General features: G+C 41.1%; 1 protein-coding gene across 3 annotated transcripts in view; it reads left to right on the plus strand.

Annotated features, from left to right (window-relative positions):
- Yaf2 (YY1 associated factor 2) overlaps positions 1-24,180 on the plus strand; it is a 77,984-nt gene that overhangs the window by 5,013 nt on the left and 48,791 nt on the right. The window contains exon 2 of one of the 3 annotated variants that reach the window (XM_028869273.2): positions 16,256-16,387. The exons of 1 other annotated variant lie outside the window; for it this stretch is intronic. In XM_028869273.2, the coding sequence (XP_028725106.1) occupies positions 16,344-16,387 (44 nt within the window). In that variant the 5' untranslated portion in view covers positions 16,256-16,343. The remainder of the gene's footprint in view (positions 1-16,255; positions 16,388-24,180) is intronic. One more of the 3 variants, XM_028869272.2, reaches the window with a different exon arrangement.

The raw sequence follows: 24,180 nt of genomic DNA on the forward strand, positions 1-24,180 counted from the left end.
AGAATTTCACTGTTGGTAAAAAGTTATTTCAGCTTCTATGAAGTAGGAATAAATTGTAAAGTACAGATTTTGAAGAAACTAAAGCAGCCAACTATTACCAGGTCAAAATCTTTAAGTGTACCTATTATCTGTCACTGGCTTTCTATTCATTACTTTGAGGTTTGGTACCAATTTTTCTAGACACTTGGTGTAGAGATAAGGGAAGCAAAACAAGGGCCATCTAATTGTCTAGGTTTTCTTTTGAAATACAGTTCCTGATCCTCCACAACTTGATGAACACGTCTACTTATTATTTAGGGACTTAGTCTCAAGGGTTTATCCTCTGTTTATCTTGGGTTAAAGAACTCATACAAGTTCATTGTTTATAGGGAGATTGTGAAGGGGATTAAGTGTTTGGATTGTACCTAGTAATGATTTTCAGAGTGGAAGGAGGAACCTTCTTGTTCTAAAAGTGCTCTTTACAGTAGTTCATCTGTGACGTCCAAGGTGTTTTCACAACAGCACTGAGCTGTGTTCTTTTCCCTGTTAACTGTGTGGTGAGCAGTGCAGAGACAGTGGTATGTGTGGGTACTCACTTTAGTGTGAGTCAGAGCAGAAGAACTGCCTGCCATTGTATTCGGGGTACCCTTCCCCACCAGCCACTGGAAATCGCCCTGCTTCACCTGAGAGTGTCCTTGCTGAAGCAGGGTAACAGGCCAGTTCTGCTAAGTTTTTCCTCTTAGTAGTCTAACAAAATGGGAAGTACGCATATAGCACTTGTGCTCCAGGCCAAGTGTGGTGGTTGGAGACAAAGGGGAGACACTTGTGTTGTTTCCACTTGAAAGGCTACCCGGAAGACCAGAATTAGTTAGATGTGAGTCTTTGACGGGTATTTTCTGAAAGTAAATGCAGTGAGTCTGTCACATTCAAGAGAAAAATTGGTGGTATTTGCATCAGTGATATAAACCACGTGAAAACTATACTTTTAAAACCCATAATCAAAATAATGAGCTTTGGTGCTCTGAACACTTAGAAGTTTTTGTATATCTCCCTTTTACTTTTTGCTTTTCTCCGTATGTTTTTTTCTGGTAAAATTGGTGATGATATCAGTGAATGTAATTTCTGACATTTTCATGAACTATCTCCACATTTGGAAGATCTGTATAACTTAGTGAGCCGTTATTTCCTGATAACCAATGCAGCGTGTGGCGTTAAAGAGCCATGCATGGATAATCAAAGTACAAGGTAGAAAGGTCTTGAAGGAAATATCTTGAAAACTTAGTTGATATGGTTTTAGGCTTTCCATTGCAACTAAACTTTAAGAAACAACTACGGGGGCTGGAGAGATGGCTCAGGGCTTAGGAACATGGACTGTTCTTCCAGAGGACCCAGGTTCAATTCCCAGCACCTATATGGCAGCTCACAACTCTGTAACTTCAGTTGCAGGGGATCTGATATCCTCACACAGACATGGGGGCAAAACACCAATCCTTGCTCCCCCCCCAAAAAAAAAAATAAAAAAATAAAAAGGGAAAAGAAACAGCTGCTTGGAAAGAAGACTCTCCACAACTGCTTGAAAGAGCAGAGTTGAGGCTGGGTGTGGTGGTCCATGCTGGCACTTCTGTGTCTGGGGGGTAGCAGTAGAACCAGGAACATGGCAGGTTTGAGGTCAGCCTGGGCTATGAAGGAAGGCACTTTTTTTTTTTTTAAGAAAAGAAACAATTCTTTTTCTTCTTTTACATACCTGTTAGAGCCTAAGTATATTTCATGTTCTTGGACCAAGATAACATAGTACTAGAAATTAAATGCATAAATAGGTACGACAGAACACTTCGGTTAGGCAGGTGTGGGAATCTTGCCAAAAAGAGCACTGTACATAAACTTATCTTTATTTTGGAAAATGCAGAGATTCTTTGCCCTTATAAAGAATATGTCATTTAATTAAAATGTGATGTGTTTTAAGATGAACTAGCAAACACGCATTTGTGTGTTTTCTGAACATGGAAAGCAAGCTGTCATGGGTGGTAAAGCCAGGGCTCCGTCACCGAGCTTGCTCTGTTTTTATTGCTAGTACGATATACATAGACGAGAACACAGAAACAGGGCGAAAGAGATGGCCCAGAGCTTAGGAGAACTTGGCTGATCTTCCAGAGGATCATGGTTCGACTTCCAGCACCAGTGTGGCTGCTTGTCAGGGATCCACTGACCTCTTCTGATCTCTTTGGGCATTGCCTGCTTGTGGTGCATATATGTTCATGCAGGCCAACACCGATACACATAAAATAAAAATAAATACATCTTGACAAAATCCACAGAAACATAGCTTTTGAGAGCTTGAAGAGATCCGGAGACAAAAAAACAGAACTGCTGGTCCACAGCTTTACAGGCCTGTGTTACTCTGCATAGAGTAGGCTGACTTGAGCAGGTACTCTTTCTGCTTCCTAGTTAGTCTGATAACTGATGATCTCTTATTGCTAAAACTTGCTAACGACTTCAGTCTTTTAAGTGTCACCTTCTTGGTCTTTGGTGCTGGTGCTTTTGCTTTTGAATTAAAATATTCCTTCTTTGATATCACCAACACTCCTTTTTCCTAGTAATTCTCTGAAATTAATTTTTGCCCAGTCACATCTGACTTTTCTGTATTCCTTACCTTGTATGTGGCATAAACGTTTTCTAGTACCTAAGCTCGAAACCAGCATCATCTAACTTGCTGTTCCTCCTCACATACAACCTTCATGGGTTGTCTCTCAGATCCTTTTTCCGGTTTCTGTCATTACAGTTTAGAATCCTGTACCATTTCTTTCATGAAATAACGAGAGAGCAGGCTAATTGATCTCTTCCTCCAAATGCTGCATACGTCTTTTAGAAAACCTACATAATACTGGTTCTTGTATGCTAAAAAAAAATAGTGCTCAGGGTCTGTGCTGTTCTTGGGCAATCCTATTTCTAGTCGCCTCAGATAGAGACGGTGACTGACCATAGAAGCAGTTCTACAGCAACCAGCTTGGTGAACCAGTGAGTTTAATTGGGGTTACTTAGAAGAGGAGCATGCACCACCCACGAAGAATCTCCCTTCCGCAAGTTGTTTGTTTATTTTCACAGAGGAGAAGGGGGCCTTGTGTACCTTCTTAAATGCCTGTACTGTCTCTCCCACCGATTTCAAGATGGCACTGGCTGCAGAACAGAGTTCCTCAGCATTCTACTTTGTCCTCTGGCTCTTTCTCACTCGTTGTGGCCCCTTTTCCACATGTCCCTGAGCCAACATCTAAGATTATTTTCTCTTATTTAGGGTGGAGCGTGGTGCTGTTATGCATGGTAAGAGTCCCTTGTCCTCAGCACTTTGCCTGGTTATGAGTCTCTAGTAATCTCTGACCTTACAAAAAGAAGTTTTTCTGACCAAGGCCAACAGCAGTCATAATCCACAGGCATAAACATAAAAGGCGGTTTGATGGGGGCACATAATACTCATTTAGCCAAAACCACAGTGCTAACTTCCCCAGTCGGCTCTATGACCTCCCCAGCCCTGGGCTCTTAGCCTGACAATAAATAAATAGTTCCTTCCAATGGAGCAGGCCTTGGAAGGTGTCAAGTGTGCTATCAGTCAGGACACTATTGCATCAGTGGGCACGTCTTGCATGGCATACTCAGGGTGTTAACATGAAGGGTACGTTGCTGAGTAAGACCATTGGCAACAATTCTTCAGCCTTTGTAGTACCTTTCTGTACTACAAATCATAGCTAGCAGGGAGTATGCTTTGAGCTCAGCTTATCCTGATTTCTCCTTGTCCTGCAACCGAAGTTCATTGTTGTTGGTTTTTTACTGATTTTTTTTTGGGGGGGGCCCTGCCACCCAGCTCCCAAGTAAATCACACACAGAGGCTTAGTCTTACTTATAAATGCCCAGCCTTAGCTTGGCTTAGTTTCTTGCCAGCTTTCCTTAACTTACCCTGTCTAACTTTTGCCTCTGGGCTTTTCCCGTTCTCTTACATCTGTAAATCTTACTCTGTTGCTGGTTGTGTAGCTGGGTGACTGGCCCTGATGCCCTCCTCCTCCTCTGGCTCCTCCTAGATTTCCCTCTCCAGATTTCTCCCTCTATATATCCTCTCTGCCTGCCAGCCCCGCCTATCCTCTCTCCTACCTTGCTATTGGTCATTCAGTTCTTTGTTAGACCATCAGGTGTTTTACACAGGCACAGTATCACGGCTTCACAGAGTTAAACAAATGCAACATAAACAAAGGAACACACCTTGAAATAATATTCTACTACAGTTCATGATATCTTCACTAAGAGTCTTACCATCTAGTTTAGCGTACAACCTACAGAACCAGCACTACCCTTTTTGGTTTGTGTAGCCTCAGTGATCTTCCTAGCCAACTCTTGAAGAGGCAATTCATTCTTGGCACTGGAATTTTCATTCAGTAACCTTATGGCTTCCACAGGCTTTTTGTTTTGTTTTTGTTTTTCATTCATACAGAGTACCTTCATGCAAATTCATAACCATTGTTTTAACATTTATAGGCACGGGCAGTTGTAGGATTTTTTCTAGTCACCTTGTTGGCTGTTATTGGCACCTGACCCAGCCATAAAACTCAAGAATTTTACAGTGTCCCTGGCCTGTGTACCTTATGTGAATTGGTTTTCTCATTCATGCTCTTTTAGTTGCTCTTACATGTTTTCAGGATTCTGTTCTGAATCTGTGTGACATTCAGGGTTAGCTTTCTGTCATGGAAGTAAGGCAAGTGCCAGTGGGTTTCCAGCAGCAGAAGAATACTCCAACTAGGAAGAAAACATTGGCAGCAGGGTTCAGTGCAGTATGAAAGGTCCCATCACTTCAATGGTTGTTTTCCCCAAAGAGTAGTTTTGGATAGAGCAGCTTCATAGATAACATGACTTATTTTTCTCTGATCCACGGTTACGGATGAGCTTCCTGTGCCTTGTGCATCCCATGGCTTGCCCAGCCTGCTTTCTTACAGAACACAGGACCATCAGCCCGGGATAGTCCCGCTCACAATGGGCTGGGCCCTCCCTCATCCATCACAAATTAAGAACATGCCCCACAGGTTTGCCTACAGCCCAATCTTATGGAAGCATTTTCTCATTTGAGGCTCCCTCCTCTCCAGTGACTCTAGCTTGTGTCAAGTTGCCCTAAAACTAGTTAGTGCAAACATCCTAATCAATCCTTGGAGGTGTCACTGAAGAATTATCAGCTGGCACAGCTAAAGAACACTTTCCCCTCTCCCCACTCTGACTCCCATACTGAAACTCGTGAGTGTGTGCTTGTGCTGTGTAATTATTCCCAGTGAATCATCAAAATGCAGGAAAATTCTTGAGATGTTTATCTGCTCTGTAGGGCAGAGATTGTTTTATTTACTTCAACCCTTTCAAGCTAGGAAAGTACCTGGAGCATTGTAGATATTTAAATGTTTCCAATTAACATTCCTTTAATTTTTTTTATTTCTTGTTGCCTGATGAGTTTTCCAAAAAATTTTAAGATCATATTTGAAAAGGTTTTAACAGATTATTTTGTCCATAAATTTCTATTGTCTTGTAATTATTTTAAGGATAACATTGTATAGAATACCTTTGTGTTTAAAAAATTATTTGAGTCAGGCGGTGGTGGAGCACGCCTTTAATCCCAGCACTTGGAAGGCAGAGCCAGACGGATCTCTGTGAGTTTGAGGCCAGCCTGGTCTACAAAGCGAGTTCCAGGAGAGGCGCAAAGCTACACAGAGAAACCCTGTCTCGAAAAACCAAAAAAATAAAAATAAAAATAAAAAAATAAATTATTTGACTTATTGGTGTGTGCTCGCACACACACACACACACACACACACACACACACACACACACACACACACTGCCCACACGGAGGTTAGAGAAGACCCTTGAGAACTGGTTCTTTCTGACACTTGCTGAGCCATCCTGCAGGTTCCCCTAGCGTTTGAAGGGAGCTGTGGAAAGTTATGGCTTTTTATGATCTCATTGGCAATTTCTTGGGTCTTATTACTCAGTTATTGAAAATTATGTAGTCTAGAGCGTGACAGCACACGCCTTTAATCCTAGCACCTGGAAGGCAGAGGCAGAAGGCTCCGTAAGTTTGAGGCCAGCCTGGTCTACATAGCATGTTCCAGGTCAGCCAGAGCTACATGGAGAGACCCTGTCTCAAACAACAACAAACAAGTAACCGGTCCCAAACCTAACAACCAAACAAAAAATCATGTAGTCTAAAAATGATGAGCTTTTATTGACAACAGTAAATTGATGAGATTTTATGAAATGGATTATGTTCCTTGACTAAATTTTAAGTTCTTTGTTGAGTGGCTTCTTCAGTTTAAGATATTTGTCCACTGGGGGGATGAGGGTGTTGATGAAAAGCTAAAATGTGGAACTGGAGAGATGGCAGCAGTTAAGAGCGCTTGTTGCCCTTGCAGAGGACCCGGGTTCCATTCCAGGCACCCACATGGCGGTTCACAGCCATCCGTGGCTCCAGTTCCAGGGGCTCTGAGGTCCTTCGCTGACCTTCTTGGCACTAAGCCCTTACGAGGTGCAGCTACGCACATGCTGGCCAAACACACAGCCTGAGCAGTGAGTGGAGGCTTGCACTGCTCAGGGAGCCCGGGCAGCAGCTTCTTGTGGCCAGGTAAGTCTTTAAACCATTCCTTCTGCAGGAGGAGTTAGTTCAGTCAAAGCATTTCTCCTCCTAATTGGTGCTTTACTGTGGCCACAGCCCTTCCCAGGTAGCTTCCATCTGCCTCTGTCTAGGCTCTGTGGCTGGGAAGGAGGAGTCACAGCATGGCACTGGAAGTCTGACTGCTGCTTGGTCTCTCCATTCTCTCTTCTTTGGTAGAGTCTCCAAAACCAGCTGAGACTTCACACGTGCTCTTTCCTTCAGGGTTCGATAGAGTGCCCTTACACTTGGTGGGGTGCAGCGCTGGGGTGTCACGCTGTCGTCATTCAAAGCTTTTTTCCCCGTTTTTGAGACAGGGTTTCTCTGTGTAGCCCTGGCTCTCCCGGATCTCGCTCTGTAGACCAGGCTGGCCTCGAACTCACAGAGATCTGCCTGACTCTCCGAAGTACTTGGATTAAAGGCATACACTGCTACCACCCTGCTCATTCAAAGATTTTAAACCAAAAGTTTCATCTAAATCCTTGAATGAAACGTTTGGTTTAAAACTTAAACTTCCCTTAAATTATTCCATTTAAAGCTTGTAATGAAATATGTCATTGTGATTTTTAAATAAAGTATTCACTTAACCAAATATTTGTTGAACATCTAGTGTTTTATTTGATTCTTACAATTTCTGTTCTTATTGTTACATAAGCTGTTCTGTGATTGACAATCATCTGCTTTAAAAGATTCTGCAGACATTTGATGATACTGTTTACTTTGGAAAATTGTAGAACTATAATTTTAGGGTTGGAAGGGATCTTTCAAGAGCCTTGAGTGCATGTAAATACTAGTGGTTGCTTGATAGCCTAGGAGGGCTCAAGTCTTCAGAGTGAAGGTTGTCAGAGGTTTGTGGTAGGATTTTGGTGTTTGAGTTCTTAAATGAGTTCAGGCCCCTGTTGTGCCCAGGCCCTTTTTGGGATTTTCAGCTACATTTGTAGTGTTTGTAGTGTTGTCCTAAAGAACTGATTGGCAGTCTTTGGAACCTGGTAGAATGAAGTCTTCAGTGTTGATGTTTATTTGTGTTGTGTTTGCACTTGAGGCTCCAGTCTACGGTGGTAGAGGAGGAGGTGATGGTGGGGAGGTAGGCCAGGCCAATAGCTCTTTCATTTGAGATTAAAGTATCTGGAGCTTCGGGGCCTTTTCTAGCTAGTCATGGTAAAATGTAAACTCCCTAGCAAGCATCTTAAGGGTTTCTTCTTGTAATTTTGCTCATACCTAGATGTAGCTGTATTTCTTGGTAACTTCTAACACAAAACGTGCTTCCTATAAATAGGAAACAAAGAGCAGGACGTGAATGTATGTGTCTGTAATACTAGCTCATGGGAAGCTGAGGGCAGATTGCTTTGGACCAATCACAGCCACCTAGTTTAGATAAAACATGACCACTTGTTTGGGTTATGTCAGTGACTGACAGACACATAATGCTTTTGATTTTTCAAGATGGTTTCTTTATGTAGCCTGGCTGTCTCTCTGTAGACCAGGCTGGTCTCAAATTCAGAGATCACTGCCTCTGCTGGGATTAAAGGCCTGTGCCTCCATGCTCAGCTCACTTAAGAAATTCTTGTCTCTTAGCAGAAGTTTTAGCAAGTCTTTGAATCAGCAGGGGAGTGTTTCTGATCTGGCCGAGGTGGAAAATGTCAAAGGCTTTTCAAAGGTCACTGGGGCTTGTGGTAGGATGCATACTTGTTTTTAATTTTTACATGTCTCCAATATAATAACAAAAAGCAAAAATTCAGAGGACTTGAATTTTCAGAGTTCCCTGCAGTTAGCACATGGTGTTTAAGTTATAAACTCTTGGGCTCTACTCTGGGATGTGAAAGTTTTTGTTGTTGTTTTGTTTTTGCTTTTTCCTGTTGTAAGCTTTTTAAATTTGTTTTCATTTTTACCATTTTTTTTTTTTTTTTACTTTTTTAGTATCAGTTTTTCTCAGTTTTGAAATGGAGATTATAAAAATACTCTCCTCGGTTTTAAATGAAAGTAATCACTGTAAAGTTCTTAGCTCAGTGCCTGTTCTGAAAAGTGTTAGCTAAAGCAGCCGGAGATGCAAGTGCTGATACATTAGATCCTGATATCAGACACTTAGATTCCAGTGTGCTCAAGGACAATATTGGAACGTCAGAGTTTAGTGGTTCCTAATAAAATCATTTCCCATAAATTGCTTCAGTGATTTTTTTTTAATCCACCTGCCTACCTTCCTCCTTTGCTTATACTTCCTTTTCTCCTTCCTCCCACTTGGGTGTGTTTGGGGGGGGGGATTAGAGTAAGAATATATGAATATCTGAATAAATGCGTTTTCTGTATAGTGATGTCGATTGTCACAGAAGCATCCTGACCAGAACAGAAAATTTAACATTTTACTCTCTACCCAGTACTCCAGTACTGCATGTGATAAACAGTGTGTGCTGAAGTATTGAGCAGCTAATGGGAAAGCATTGTCTGCTAAAATGATAATTGTGTTCTGGAGGATGTGGGGTTTGTTTTACTCTACTTTCCTAGACTGTTTTCTTCTTAAGGGAGTCATTGGTCCAAGAGTCACGTTTGGTATAAATCCCTCCTTGCCGTTTATCTCCTAAGACGTCTTGGTGTTGAGTAAAGGTGGTAAGTGGTGTAGTGTAATCAATTTAGTAAGTGTTGGTCACTAATGATTGTAGTGTTAATTGAAATTCTCACCGCCTGGCTGTGTCTTACCTAGAAACTGAAAATGCTTAACTGAACTGTAGAGACCTTAGTTATTTATCTGATTGTAGTATCATAACCTTAAACTGCTTTCCACTTTCTAAGGAACATTTCTTTCATTTTGAGTCACGTGAGATACCTTTTATTTCCCCCATTTTACTGGGTAAAAGAACTTAATTTTTTGTGGTTTATTTTTCAGCACTTTATGTTTTCTTTCACCGTCAATACAGTGTTTGGTTCTTGTTTCATCACACGTGTTTGTTGACTCCTAACTCCCGAGGACCATTAGGGGAAGTGATTGCAGCAATCTAGGCAGGAGTTAGACTACTGCGTGAACAAAGGCTGCTAGTGCAGAGGGAAGTGAACGGCTCTTACGTACATTCAGGGGAACTTACAGGACTGGGTTGTTAACTGGGTGTGGTTATAGGGCAGAAAATTGGGTTATGTGGAAGGAGGAGTCTCAAATGTACTCTGGCTTACTTATGCTATTGGATAAGTAGACTTTTCCATACAAGAAGTGTCATGAAGGTAATAGTTTACTCTGAGCTTCATTAAATCTAGGTGCCTAGAGGAAGTCTGAACAGGTAGCTCTTCAGTACAGTTAGATATGTGGAGAAAAGCTTAGCAAAGAGAAGCTATCAATACATATTTATTAATCATTGGCATGCATGACGGAGTAGAAGCCGAGGAAGTGGATGAGGAAGCTGCGAGAGAGTAGACTGCGTGAGTGAGAAAAGAGCCGTAGGAAAACCTTGGAGAACCGTCCGTCACTAGTCCTCTCCCTCCAGTGGGAGAAGATGAGCATTGTACAGAGAAGCACAAAAGAACTGGAGGGGGGAAGAACTAACGAGGAAGACACTCTTGAGGATGTCGTGTTGCGGAAGCAGGGAAAAGAGCGTTTCCCCTGAAGTTTTATGTGTTATATACATATATAACATAGTGATATCGATTTTTAAAACCATACTAATTTTGGAGGAGGGAAAACCCGATATTTTTAAATGTAGTTTTTACTTGTAGTTACAGAATGTAATGTAATTAAAATCTCCCAAACTTTGGGTTGACTCTGGTGTCAAGGATTTTTTTTTAAATTGTAAAGAATGTATGGGAACTTTGAAATGCATGGACAGTTGTGTCGCTAATTGTGAGGGGAGCGTATATGGCTGGAGGAAGCTCCCCCGTCATCTTTTTTAGGAGGGCGATTCAGCACCCTGTTGATGAGCTCACCAAATAGATAATCACACTGTTTATAAGTGTGTCCATCTGTAGAGTTCCAGCTGTCTTGGAGGGACATTGGGTTTGATTCAGGTTCTTCGAGTGCTGAGTAACAGTTACTTAGAGCATAAGCAGTATAGAAAACAGCTTTAGATCTGAAGATGAGTGAGTTCCTGGTAAGGTCTGAAAATGCTGAAGTTTTGAAATGCTGTTGTGAGGCTAATGGCAGAGTTGGGAAGAGGAGTAAGGTATACCTTACACTCCTGGACCTAAGCTGAAATAATCATAGATACGATATGCGATAACAAGGGACAGTATTGGGAACATAAAGATAAAGGAGAGGAAGCTTCTTTTGAGATGGCTTTTTAATTTTTTTTTTCAGTGCTGGGTCTTGAACCCGGACTTGAACAAAACAGGCAAATTCTCTGCAAATGAATTAAATTCTCAGTCTTATGTGCACCTTTACTGCACTTGTGTGTTTATTTGTCTCTGTGTGGGGTTTAGAGAACAATTTTCGGGAGTTGGTTTTCTTCTACTGCTGAGTTCTTGGGATGCAATTCCAATCATCGGACTTAGCAGTACATGGCTTTAGTGGGCCATCTCCGCAGTCTTTATATGCACTTTTAAAGTGAGAGTGGAGTTACCTTAAACTTGAATGATTAGAATGAGCCTGGAAAAATGTAAAAGGAATTACTACTTAAGCCACGCTCATTGCTAATAAAGAAAGAACTGCTTCCCTTTCAAAAGAAGGAAAAGGAGGTGCTCAGAACCACTCTTCAGCTGTCAAAGTAGCTAATACTTTTAACTTAAGACTATGCTGAATTCGTGGTAGCAAAATTTGCCACTGTTTTATAAAGTCATTTTTACACAGGAAATGTGCAGTTGTATTTTATAGGTTGTTATTAATTGCTCAGTGGTTAAGAGCACTTGTTGCTCTTAGACCAGAGTTTGATTTCCAGCACCCACGTGGCACCTCACTCGTGTCTGTAACTCCAGGTTCAGGGACCAGGCACACGCTCAGTGCACTATGTACATGCAGGCAAAGCACGAATGCACATAAAATAAAAATAACACAAATCATTAAAACAGGAATTGATGTGAAAAACTTTGCACAATTGAGATTGATCAGAATAGTTTTAATATTATAACTGCTATTTTTCTCTTCTTTCTTGTCACAAAGCTGTAATCAAGTTGTCGGCTAGAGTTGCAGTCATTTCAGGGCCCACCACAGTTTGCAGTGAGAATCAGTTGTTGTTGGCAGGATTTCTATTCAAAGGGAAGCTCATTAGGGAAACCCAGAGTGTCCGGAAGGAAAGGCAGTTGTCAGGCTAGAGCAGGAGCCCGGGGACCGGGGCGAACCAGCCCTTTTAACAACAACTTGCTCACGTGTTAGCTGTGAAATGTCACTCAAGAGAATGGACTTAGATTGACCTCATATTTTCACTTCAGGATTTGTTGGCAACTGCTGTTATAAGATCCTGTCTTATAAATTAGGCATTGGGATATGAAAACAGCTTGCAACAATGTTTCTGGCAACCTTTAATGTCTGAATAGCTTCCATTACTAAGGCAAATGTAATGTAATGTCTTGTAGTTGTGTATTGGAATGATATTGATAGTGATTTATGTAGTAAAAATTCAGTGTGTGTGTGTGTGTGTGTGTGTGTGTGTGTGTGTGTGTGTGTGTGTGAGAGAGAGAGAGAGAGAGAGAGAGAGACAGACAGACAGACAGACAGACAGACAGACATAGAGACAGTGCTGGCGATGGAACCCAAGGCATCACACATAATAGGCAAGTGCTCCAGCACGGAGCTGTAGCCTGCTGCCCTTACCCTACGGAGCCTCTTACTCTGACTGCTGGACATTGACTCCAGGCGTGTGTGCACATTAGGCAAGTACTCTACAACTGAACTACGTACACCACCACTCAGCCTCATTTTCTTTCCCATATAGAGTCTTATTGTGTAGCCCAGAATGACTTTAAACTCACTGTAGCCCAAGGTGGCTCAAACCAATGGTGATCCTTCTGCCTCAGCTTCAAGAGTGCTGGGATTACAGGTGCAAACCAACCATGCCTGGGGCTTATGTTACTTGAGACAGTCATTTGTTTAGTCCAGATGGCCCCAAACTCAGGATCCTCCTGCCTCCGCCCCTTGATTATTGTTATTACAAATGTGCTTCACCCTGTCCAGCTGGCTACCACATTCTTTTTTTGTGGGTTTGTTTTGTTTTGAGGCAGGGTCTCTCTACATAGCTAGGGCTGTCCTGGAACTCACTATGTAGACCAGGCTGGCCTTGAACTCAGAGATTGGTGTGTCTCTGCCTCTGCCTCTGAGTACTGAGATTAAAGGCCTGTACTACTATGCCCAGCTTTAACTACCACATTCTAATCTAGACTTCTTTTTTAAGTTCAGGTTGATTCTATGAGGTAACTGTTGCTGGAGGGCTTTTCTCCAGGCTCCACCAAGCCCCGCGGTCCCATAATCCACGTATAAAATAATCACTCAGACGCTTATATTACTTATAAACTGTATGGCCGTGGCAGGCTTTTTGCTAACTATTCTTTTATCTTAAATTAACCCATTTCTATAAATCTGTACCTTGCCACGTGGCTGGTGGCTTACCAGCATCTTTACATGCTGATTTTCCTGGCGGTGGCTGCAGTGTCTCCCCTCCTTCTTCCTGTTTCCCCAATTCTCCTCTCTCTTTGTCCTGCCTATACTTCCTGCCTGATCACTGGCCATCAGTGTCTTATTTATATAGAGTGATATCCACAGCAGGTAACTTTTACTGATGAAATGTTTGGTTCTGTTTTGAATACTAAGAAATAACTTTTGGTTGATGCACATTATAATCACAAGAGTTCCAACAGACTAATTTTGAGTAGCGTATCCTGATCTCTAGAATTAAAAACAAAATCTGCTTGAAGGCATAGAGCTCAGTGGTAAAACACTGGCCTAGTGTGGGAGGTCCTGGGTTCAAGTCCCATTGCCACACACACAAAAGTAATCCATTGTAGTTGAGTTTGTGGAATAACAACAATAAAATGTGCTTTCACTCCCAATGTGCAAATCACCCTTTTGGTTATATTAAAATATTTTGAATGTGCCTTAATTCTTTTATTTTAAAAATGTATTTAATTATATTTTAAGCTCATAAGACTTAAGTTTAAATGGAGACAATATTTTCTTTAAATAAAAATTGGATAATATTTGATTTGGAACGATATATTCTAACTCATTCTGTTAAGGAAAAAATTTAGATAATTGCTCCTGTAATCGAAATGAATACATGCAAACTCCTTGTGCTGTATACTGCCCAGTGTGATTTGAAGTTAAGTGAGAGTGCAGGTATCTAAAAATGTTGATTTAGATGGCTTTTAAAAATACTAACCTGAGCTGGGTGTGATAGCGCACGCCTTTAATCCCAGTACTTGGGAGGCAAAGACAGGTGGATCTCTGAGTTCAAGGCCAGCCTGGTCTACAGACAGCCAGGGCTACACAGAGAAACCCTGACTCGAAAACAAACAAAGAAGTCTTTATATTATAAATCAAAATGGAGCTCTGCTGTCTGTGTCATTACTAAATATATGAAGCTGGGTACTTGAAAAAGAGAAGAGGTTTGCTGGGCTCACAGTGTGGTAGACTGTCCAGCCTCTGGGGAGGGCACCGTGGTGATGGGACAGACGCGGAGAGGGCAGCTGGCAAGGCAGGGAAGGAGCACTCAGGCGCAGGCGTCCTGCTTCGCCCACGGCCTGCCCCGGAGCAGCCTTCCTCTCTCTCTCTGTCTCGTGACTGCTGAAGGCTCTACAGCACTCGGTGTCACCACACTGAAGGGGGATGTTTGGGGGGGACACTCAGACTATATCCACACTGGCAGTGTAGATATCCCATGCCTATGATACCCAATTTGAATGGATTAGTCATTTAAAAAAATCATTCATAATTATTGTACTTTAGACTTAGATTTGTAGAAAATGGATATAATTTACCCAGAGAAATGTGCATGTTAAAATAAAATGTGAATCTAGCAAAAAATCTTAGCAAGGTGCTATCAGACTTTGATATTTGTGCCGTGTACGAAATACTTCATAACAATATTGAAATGTAAGCTCTTCATATTCCAGATTTGTTTCTGTGGAGAAATGATTTTATATTATAATTTTACAGATGAAACAGGAGAAACCTGTACAGTTTCTTTAGTTTATTTCCATGGAAGGAAGGACAGTGAAGCCACAAGACTCCATCTAGAAGACGGACTGGTGTAGGAAGCTCAGTGGGTAGAATGCTTGCCTAGCATTCATGAACCCCTGGGTTCCGTCTTCCAACATGGCGCACACCTGTAATTCCAACATTTTGGAGGTGAAGGCAGGCATATCAGAAGTTCAAGCCTAACCTGGGCTATACAAAATCTTATTTCAAAAAGGAACTTTAGAAAGACCTGGAAGGTAGGGATGGATTGTCAGTAGTACAATGGTAAGAGTGCTGAAGTGCATCCGGATCTAGTGCTACTGGTGTAGGGCTTGAGTCCGTCTCTGCCGTAACAAGTTACAGAAGGAGTGTGTGCAGTTAAAGGCAGCAGCACACCCTTGCATACATTTGCGAGTGAGATAAAATTCTCACTGGAGGTCTCGTTGCTTTGCGTTTGCAGTTTGTACATGGCCTTAGGTGTTTTCTTTTTCTCCCTCCCTCCCTCCCTCCCTCCCTCCCTCCCTTCCTCCCTCCTTGGAACTGAGGACTAACTCAGGGCAAGCACTTTAGCACTGAGCTAAATCCCCAACCCTAGTCTTTTTGAGGCAGGGTCTCTCACTGGCCTGGCACTTTCCACGTAAGCTAGGGTAGCTAGCCATCAAACTCAAGAGTCCACCTGTCTCTGCCTCCCTGCCACCAGGACTCCAGTGCGAACCACCACAAGCAGATTTTTAAACGTTGAGACAGGGTCCCACTGTATCCCTGGTGTCCTGGAACTGACTGTATAAACCAGGCTGGTCTTGAACTCAGATCCACCTGACACTGCCTCCAAGTGCTGGGATTAAAGGTGTGCATCACCTTTAGCGACAGCCAGCTGTTTTACATGGATTATACAGATTGAACTCAGATCCTTATATTTGTAAGGCAAGCATGTTAACTACTAAGGACTTTCTTCTTCCTTTTGATTAGAATTTTTCTTTAAATGACAGACATGTTGGTACAAGTATTTAAGCCCCCTCAAAAAGAAACAACAACAACAACAAAAGTAAAAAAAATTGTTGTTTTTCAATGACTACTTTTATGCTTGCTTATAGGTACCAATAGTAATTTTAATCTGAAGTCTAATGATTGCTGTCCACCCATGACAGCTGTGTAAATTTTAGTATAAACGCAAACATGGTGGCCTGATAATCCTAAGAAATAGCAGATTTTGATCAACTGTTTATTGTTATGCTGGCATTGCAAAAGGATGGTGGTGGTTCAGTGAAACGCAAGTTTCATAGCTAGTTTTTTTTTGAGTTGTTAAAATAAAGCTGCCATTATAGTGGACATTTAAAAATGAAATCATTTAAATATTTGTATTTTCCTTGTATTTATGACTTTGCCAAACAGTCAAATACTGTTTTTGATTTGTTTTTACTTCGGTGAGTACATGTTTAGCTCTGTGGTGCATTTACATCTGTTTCTCCTGTAGCTCTACATGAGTTAATAATCTCAAATAAAATTAAATAATCTTCTTATTCTGCTAGAGAAGAAAAAAACTGGATCACTTACCAGTAACTGGAGTTCTCCTATTGGGTAATCTCCACAGATCCACATTCTGTGAAGCTCTTGTGAATGCCTCGAGGACCAAGGGACCGTTGCAATCCCATCTCGGGAAGGTAAGTGAGTGCCTGCAGCATGTCTCTAGTCTCTAAGCCTGCCCCAGCTTTCTTCCATATGTATGCGTCTGTGCTGCATGCCCTCAGTTCCCGTGGACGCGCTTCACGAGGACCTCGAGATGGACAGAAGGAAGGGGTGGATCTGTGAGGGAAAAGACCCAATAGGATAGCTCAAGTTACTGGTAAGTAATCCGGTTTTCACAAACTTGAGATTTTTGTCTCTTGAATTTCTTCTCTTTAAGAGATTAATAGAAAGGGAGTTGTTTTGGATAACGTTTTTTGTATGTTATGAAAGCTCTTATGGATAATATGGCAAACTATTAATAGATATATGCATAAGTATGGCAGTGGTTCCAAAGTGTTATTTATGTAACTTTCTAAAAATTATATGTTTTAGGTAAATAGTGTAATCTAAAGTAATACAGGAAGCTGCATATTGAGTTCTTTCATGAATTCATTTTAGTATTGCTTTTAGTGAAATACTTGAACTGTATACTTTTACACAAATAATTTGGTCAAGTTGTTTTGGCACAGTATTTCAGAATAGATTGTGTTTGTTTGTTTGAGATAGGTGCTCACTGTATAGACTAGGCAGACTTTGATCTCACAGATATCTACCTCTCTGTGTCTCTCAGGTGCTGAGATTAAAAGTTTGTGCCCCTATGACTGACATTAAGTTGTAATCAACTAGCACTTACCCTTTTTTTCTTTCTTAACTTTGTATACACCAAGTAGACTCTGAACCACTGAGCTACATCTCCAGTCTGACCAGCACTTTTAAAAAAGAAGTTTTTAAGCTTTAGTATTTGTTGTTGAAACTGACTCTTGGATAGACCAGGCTGGCTTCAAACTTCCTGGGTAGCTGAAGCTAACCTTGAACTCCTGATTCTTCTGGTTCCACCTCTGGAGTGTGAGGATAGCACAGGTGTACCACCATGCCTGGCTGACCAGCACATATTAAATGACAAAGTTTTCATTGGGTCTCTTGATTTCATTCAAGGTACATCTGAAGCATGATCTTGGGAATGCTGCAGTTACCTTTCCATGTCCTTGTCTGTAATTAAGACCTCTGTCTGTTTACACACGTGCATGCACACACACACACACGCACACTCACGCGCACGCACACGCACACACGCACAGACAGACACACAGACACACAGGCAGACCTACAGGCAGTCAGACAGACACACAGCTTTAGGGCAACTTAACAGTACAATTATTTTTGGTCTCTTTTGTTTTGCACTATTCTCTAAGGGCATTTTTAGAGTCTGAGTAATGTGTTGCATGAATTCCTAAATTGTCTTATAATAAAAATCTGGAGCCAGATATTGGGGTAAATGCTGAAAGATCAGAGAGAGAAAGGAACAAGCCACTAGAGAAACTTCTCACCACTACTGAATCCTCAGGCTGAGTAGAAAGCGAGATCCTATCTCGACAAATTCTCAGACTGTATGCCTCTGAGTCTTCAGCGGAAAAGACTCTAGTTCCTGTCTCTGATCCTCAGGCAAGCTTTATTTGATACACAATATACTTCTATAGCTGTTTTATAAATTTTCATTTATTTCTGGGTATTTAAAGGCCTGCCCTAATTCCATTTCATTCTCTTCATGTAGTCTTAATTTCTTCAATTGGAAACTTTGCTCATTGCTCTCATTTGGAAAGTTTCAAGGTTTTGGCCAGTACTGTTCCAGTTCTCTTCCCTACTCTTCCTTCTGTGCTTGAAAGCTGAAACACTTCTGCCCCTTACCAGTCTTTATTGGCACATGCGGGCCTTCTCTGTCACTCATTCCTCCACAGGTAATATACCTTGACATTTAGAGGCCTGCTCTCTCACTGGGTCTTGGGGCACACTGATTAGGTTAGGATGACCAGCATGTATTGGTGTAATTATTAAGGCCACTCCACGTAGTTAAAAGGAAGATTTATTTAGTGGGTGACTTACAAATGAAGGAATAGGTAGATTGTGGGGGTCTGGGGAAGGTGTATCGCAGTCCAGCGGTGTTCTCTGGAGCTCTGCTCAGTCAACCTCCACCATCTAGGGTCCAGGAACAAAAGGAGCGCTCGCCCATCCAGGTCTCGGGTCTCCAGACGCCTCCCTTGCCCTGCCTTGTAGGCATGACAGTTGCCAGAGTCTCAATGGGGGTTGGAACTTCCAGATCCAAGCTGGAATGGCTACCCACTACATCTCCCCCTTTTTGTCTAAATAAGAAGGTTCTAAGCTAGTACAAGACTATATACAAAGGAATGGTTATCAAATATTGTCCAGGAATAATGAGGGATAATGACCTAGATAAGATGGAACTACAACCAATGCAAACTATCAAGCAAGAAACACATACTAACATCCAGAGTATAGAGCATAGGTAAACGGCATGTTATAAAGATCCTTCCAAAAGGTGTCCTATCCTAAAGAACCTGAATCTAATACTTAATATGTTCTATCTAAGATATTATATATACTAAGTTGTAACTATAACTGCTAGTCTTCAATCCCATCAAAGACCTGAGAAGGAGCATAATGGTACCTGAGAAATGGAAGATGGATTCAAGCAACTTTAGGGAGTCTTGCAAGAGTAGACAGAGACAGCTGGCAGCCTGGACAGTCACCTAATGTTTCTCAGCATTGTTGGTGCATTCAAAATGGCTACAGGCCTAGAGTATCTGACAGACCATCTTCAGAAGCAGGAATTCTGAAAGACCATCTTACCCTGTCTTGGCAGAGTACAGTGGTCGCTTTCTTTGTGTCCCGCTTGTCCAGGAAGGACAGCATTGCATTCGTACTGTCAGCCGTCAAGGCAAGGGCAGTTCTTTGCCCAGTAGGCCATTTTGTGCCAAGAAGACAAACTTCCAAATAGAAATGTCTTAGAAGCCCAACATTCTCTCGGGATCAAATTGGCGCAGCCAGGAGCACTTGTGTCTCATGTCAACAGAATTCTAAGTTATTTAAATGCCATATTCTCTAGGTCTATGAAGTGTTTGAAGATTACCTGTCCATCTGACCTATGTATCTGTAATAACAGATAAAATAAAAATCTGGATAACCTAACTAATGTAAATATAGAGATGACAGGCATAGGTGACTATAAATCTATAAGTCTTATCTACTGAAATAACCTAAGAACTAAGGCTTCATGTAAACAAGGTAAACAGTCTATAAGCAAATGTATGGTGAAGAACAATGACTTCAAAATTGTGACAATACACAAGATATTTATAACAGAGGTAGGAATATATAGTGCGATATGCAATATGACAATAATCTTAAATATATATCAATATACCGAATATCCTAAACAGAAGTAGAACATACATAAAGTATGACAGATATAAATTTACATTTGTATCAATATAAAAATATTTCAAATAAGAGTAGAAATATATGTACATTATAACAAATATAGTTCTGTATTTGTATCAATATACAAATTATCTTAAACAGGAATATAAAAATAGTTTACATTTGTATCAACATATAAGAATCCATAATAGTACAAGTTACAGTGAAATTTATCTAAGGTTGCTATGTTACTAAATTTGTTTACTAGTATATACAATGATCTACCATAATATCTTATACCTATCTTCCGGTCTCTCTGTCTGTCCAGTAGTAGGCTGACAAGTGTGAGCCTCTCTGCCAGCTTTTTGTGTGGGTGTCAGGGATCGAACTCAAGGCCTCATGCTTTCGCGGCAAGCACTTTATCAGCTGAGCTCTCTCCCCAGTCCGTGATAGCATCAATTTTTACCTGTGTTTTCTCTGTGGCAGAGTGGAAACTTGGTGATACTGTCTTTACTTTTTGGAATGTGTTTAGTGAAGGACCAGGAGCACATAGTAGACACTCTAATCAGTAGCTAATGTTAGACTGTAGATTGAGCTGAATCATTTCTGTGGTTGCAGTTACCTGTATCACACTGTTTAGCCCTTATCACATGTTAACTCTTGGCTGATGATTATTATGTGTCTGTGTAGCCTGGGCTGACCTTGAAAACACAAAGTTCCTGCTTCCTTCTGCTTCCTAAATGCTAGGATTACAGCTGGGCTGTCACGTGCAACACTTTTTTTAAATACTTACAACTTTGTTGAATGCTTTTTGAGATCAAGGGTAAGATTTTACCATCATCTCATGTGATTCCTAAAATCAGTAACTAATACAAAAATACCCACTGAAAAAATGAGTTTTCTACATAAATGTATTATGGCGGACCAGTCCCTACACTTATTTACCCCAGGAGCTCTTGGGGATTGAGGGATAAGAAACATGGATAGAAATAGAGAGTGGAGAGAAAACACAGGATATCCTCTGATGGGCCTGGATCCTTATTCACTGGCCCAGAACTTTATTCCAAAGGTCTGTTTATAACAATGCCAAGGGGTGGAGCAAAAGACCTCCCCTTTGCTAGTTACAGTAACCTGGCACCAGGCCCATGGTCTAATCAACCTCTTATGAGTCCTGCTGGGTACAGCCACAATGTATGAATGTATTTACCAGTTTTTTGTATATGAAACATTTGTTTATTGGCCGTATAAGTCCTGTGTGAAATATATCTTTCTCTGGAAAACACTTTTTTTCCTTTAAAAACTGGTACACTGAAATTCTCTCCAGTATAATATTAACTTCTATGGCATATTAAAAAAAGAGAATATGGGCCGGGCGGTGGTGGCACACGCCTTTAATCTTAGCACTTGGGAGGCAGAGGTAGGTGGATTTCTGAGTTTAAGGCCAGCCTGGTCTACAAAGCGAGTTCCAGGACAGCTAGGACTGTTACACAGAGAAACCCTGTCTCGAAAAACCAACACACAGAAAGAAAGAAAGAAAGAAAGAGAGAGAGAGAGAGAGAGAGAGAGAGAGAGAGAGAGAGAGAGAGAGAGAAAGAGAAAGAGAGAAAGAGAGAAAGAATGTGGCTTCCTGTCATGGCATCATTGAATAGCAGTAGGCCATGATTCTGTGCTACTTCATGGCTGAGTTTTAACAAGACCACAAAGGTGATGACGACCACCAGCAAGTTGAGGCCCGGGTGGCATGATGGACGCCTCATCAAACAGACGTGTGGGCCATGATTCCAGAGTATGGGGAGCCTCTATGAGGTGCGCACCAAGGAGCTACTAAAGGTGTCCAAGGATACGTGAGCACACGAGTCGGATGGACATGCTCACTGGTGCCAGGAGGAAACAGGAGGAGCTGAGGAACCGCTGGCAGCCAAGAGGAAAGGTGCTGCTAAGAAGGACCCATCACACTTTGTCCCCTCCCTCAAAACAGTTATGCTACAAAGGAGAGAGGGAGAGGGGCCAGGCATGGTGCACACCTTTAACCCAGCACTGTGGAGGAAGAGGCAGGTGATCTTTGAGTTTGAGGCCAGCCTGGTCTACATGGCAATTTCCAGGCTAGCTAGGAAATTAACAGAATGTATAATTTTGAGAATATTTATTATAGGACTTTAACTGTAAGACTGAACTAAGTTACAGAGGCAGTATACGTCATTTCTGAGGTTTACATGTCTTAGAGGAGTATTGCTTGACTTGCTGAAATGCTTACTTTTTAAAAATACCAGTTCAATTAAGAAGTAAGTGAAGGCTGGAGAGATGGCTCAGTGCTTAAGAGCACTGGCTGCTCTTCCAGAGGTCCTGAATTCAATTCTCAGCAACCACATGGTGGCTCACAACCATCTGTAATAAGATCTAGTGCCTTCTTCTGGCCTGCAGACAGAATACTGTATACATAATAAATAAGTTTTTTTTTTTAAAAAAAAGTAAATGAAATTTCATTTTGAGGACACTAAAGGATGAAATGTTTTTTGGCAGATTTGAGTGTCTCCTTTAAATGATCATGAGAGAACCAGTTCAGATTCAGTTATTAGATGAGACAAGATGAAGAACAGTCAGATGACCTGATTATGATTTTGAATTTGCTGCAACACATCTGTGTAAAATCCTGTTGAATCTCAGCGTGACATGGTGAAAGCGTAGTGGTTATACCGACAGCATCTTTCTTAGAAGACATGTCAAAGTACTTGAATGTGAGGCAGATACTGGGCAGGATATATGGGAGGGCCAGGGAGGACCAGGAAGAGCAGAGAAAGAACAGGTGTTCATTTGAATCCCCATCTAAACAGTGGGAAGTTCACTTGACTTTCAACACATATCTGGCTTTGAAATTAAAACGAAACTTGAGAAGAAAATATTTTAATAAGAATCTTACTGTGCTATAGCTTCTGTAATCTTAAAATGGGGCAATAGAACATATTCTCTGCATGCCTTGATGCGGACACACACAATGAGGCGACATGTGGCTGGAAAGTCAGGGAGCCGCTTAACAAGTGACACTTTTGTTGCTGTTAAAGAAGAGCATTGTAATGGAGACCTTTTCAAAGAACATTTTTACTTAAATGTTTATTAAAATATACCAACTCGGTTTTTTTTTAATTAACATTGCAGCATATGTTATGTAAGAAACAATTAATAGAATCAGCATGTAAAGAATTAGAATCTTGAGACTGATGACAAGAGTGTAAAATACCTACATAAATAAGCAAGTTAGACACAAATGAAGAGAGAAGTTGTACATTTCAACTCCAAACAGCACGGGGAGGTGGAGGTAAAATATGCCAAAGGAAAGCTAAGGTACTGTGGAGGGAAGAGACACTCCAACTCTTACCTCATTGGACTCTAAGAAGAAAGAGTGGAAATGATAGAAAGGCAGTATTGAAAATTTGCTGAAAATTTCAAGAAGTAAAAAGAATAGTGTGGGAAGTTGAGTCAGGATGATAGTGTGAATCTCAAGATTTTTAGACCAGCATGGGCAACATAGAGTGAAAAAAGAAAAAAATGTGGAAATTATAAAATACTTGTGAAATGATATACCAGATCTATGTCAAAACTTGAAGACTGCAAGAAAAATAGTATTTGGAGGTAGTTATACCTGTAAATACATGAATTAAAATATTGAAAACAAACAAGATAGCTATTCAACTAAAAAAACCCTACAAAATCTCATACAATAAAAAGAAAGGAGAGGAAGTAATAGGAGAATAGTTTGATGAAGTAGGGGATTATCAGCAAGAATAAAAACAGCCTCATGATCCATCAGATTCTGGAAATAGTCTAGAAACACCGATAAGACATTACTAGTAAGGTTTAAAAAGAATATCACTACACGTGTAACAGGCTTTATATATAAGAAACGGCTACTAAATTACATGTGTATACATTTTATTTTTATTTAATCTTATCTATTTGTTTTTTTCACCATGTGGACCAGGCTAGTCTCAGAGTCACAGAACTCTACCTGCCACACACCTGGCTTTTTTATTTTTTTAATTTTGTGTATATGCGCCGGGCAGTGGTGGCACTCGCCTTTAATCCCAGCACTTGGGAGGCAGAGGCAGGCAGATCTGTGTGAGTTTGAGGCCAGCCTGGACTACAGAGTGAGTTCCAGGAAAGGTGCAAAGCTACATAGAGAAACCCTGTCTTGAAAAAAAAGGAAAAAATTTGTGTGTATGGGTATTTCCCATGCATGCCTGTATGTATGCCTGCATGCATGTTTGTGCAGCATGTATGGGCAGTGCCTTTGCAGGCTAGAAGAGTTCATAGGATCCCACAGAACTGGTTACAGATGCTTGTCAGTTGCTGTGTGTGTGCTGGGAATTGGACCCGAGTTCTCTGAAAAATCAGTCAGTGCTCTTAACAACTGAGCCGTCTCTGAAGCCCTTAATTTTTTTTTTTTTTATTAAGTTTTGAAGATCAACATTCAAAGCAATGAGTTTTATTTTTGCATTTCCATATCTGTGTATCTTTA

Source organism: Peromyscus leucopus, chromosome 20 (genome assembly GCF_004664715.2).
Source record: "Peromyscus leucopus breed LL Stock chromosome 20, UCI_PerLeu_2.1, whole genome shotgun sequence".
Classification (NCBI taxonomy): domain Eukaryota; kingdom Metazoa; phylum Chordata; class Mammalia; order Rodentia; family Cricetidae; genus Peromyscus; species Peromyscus leucopus.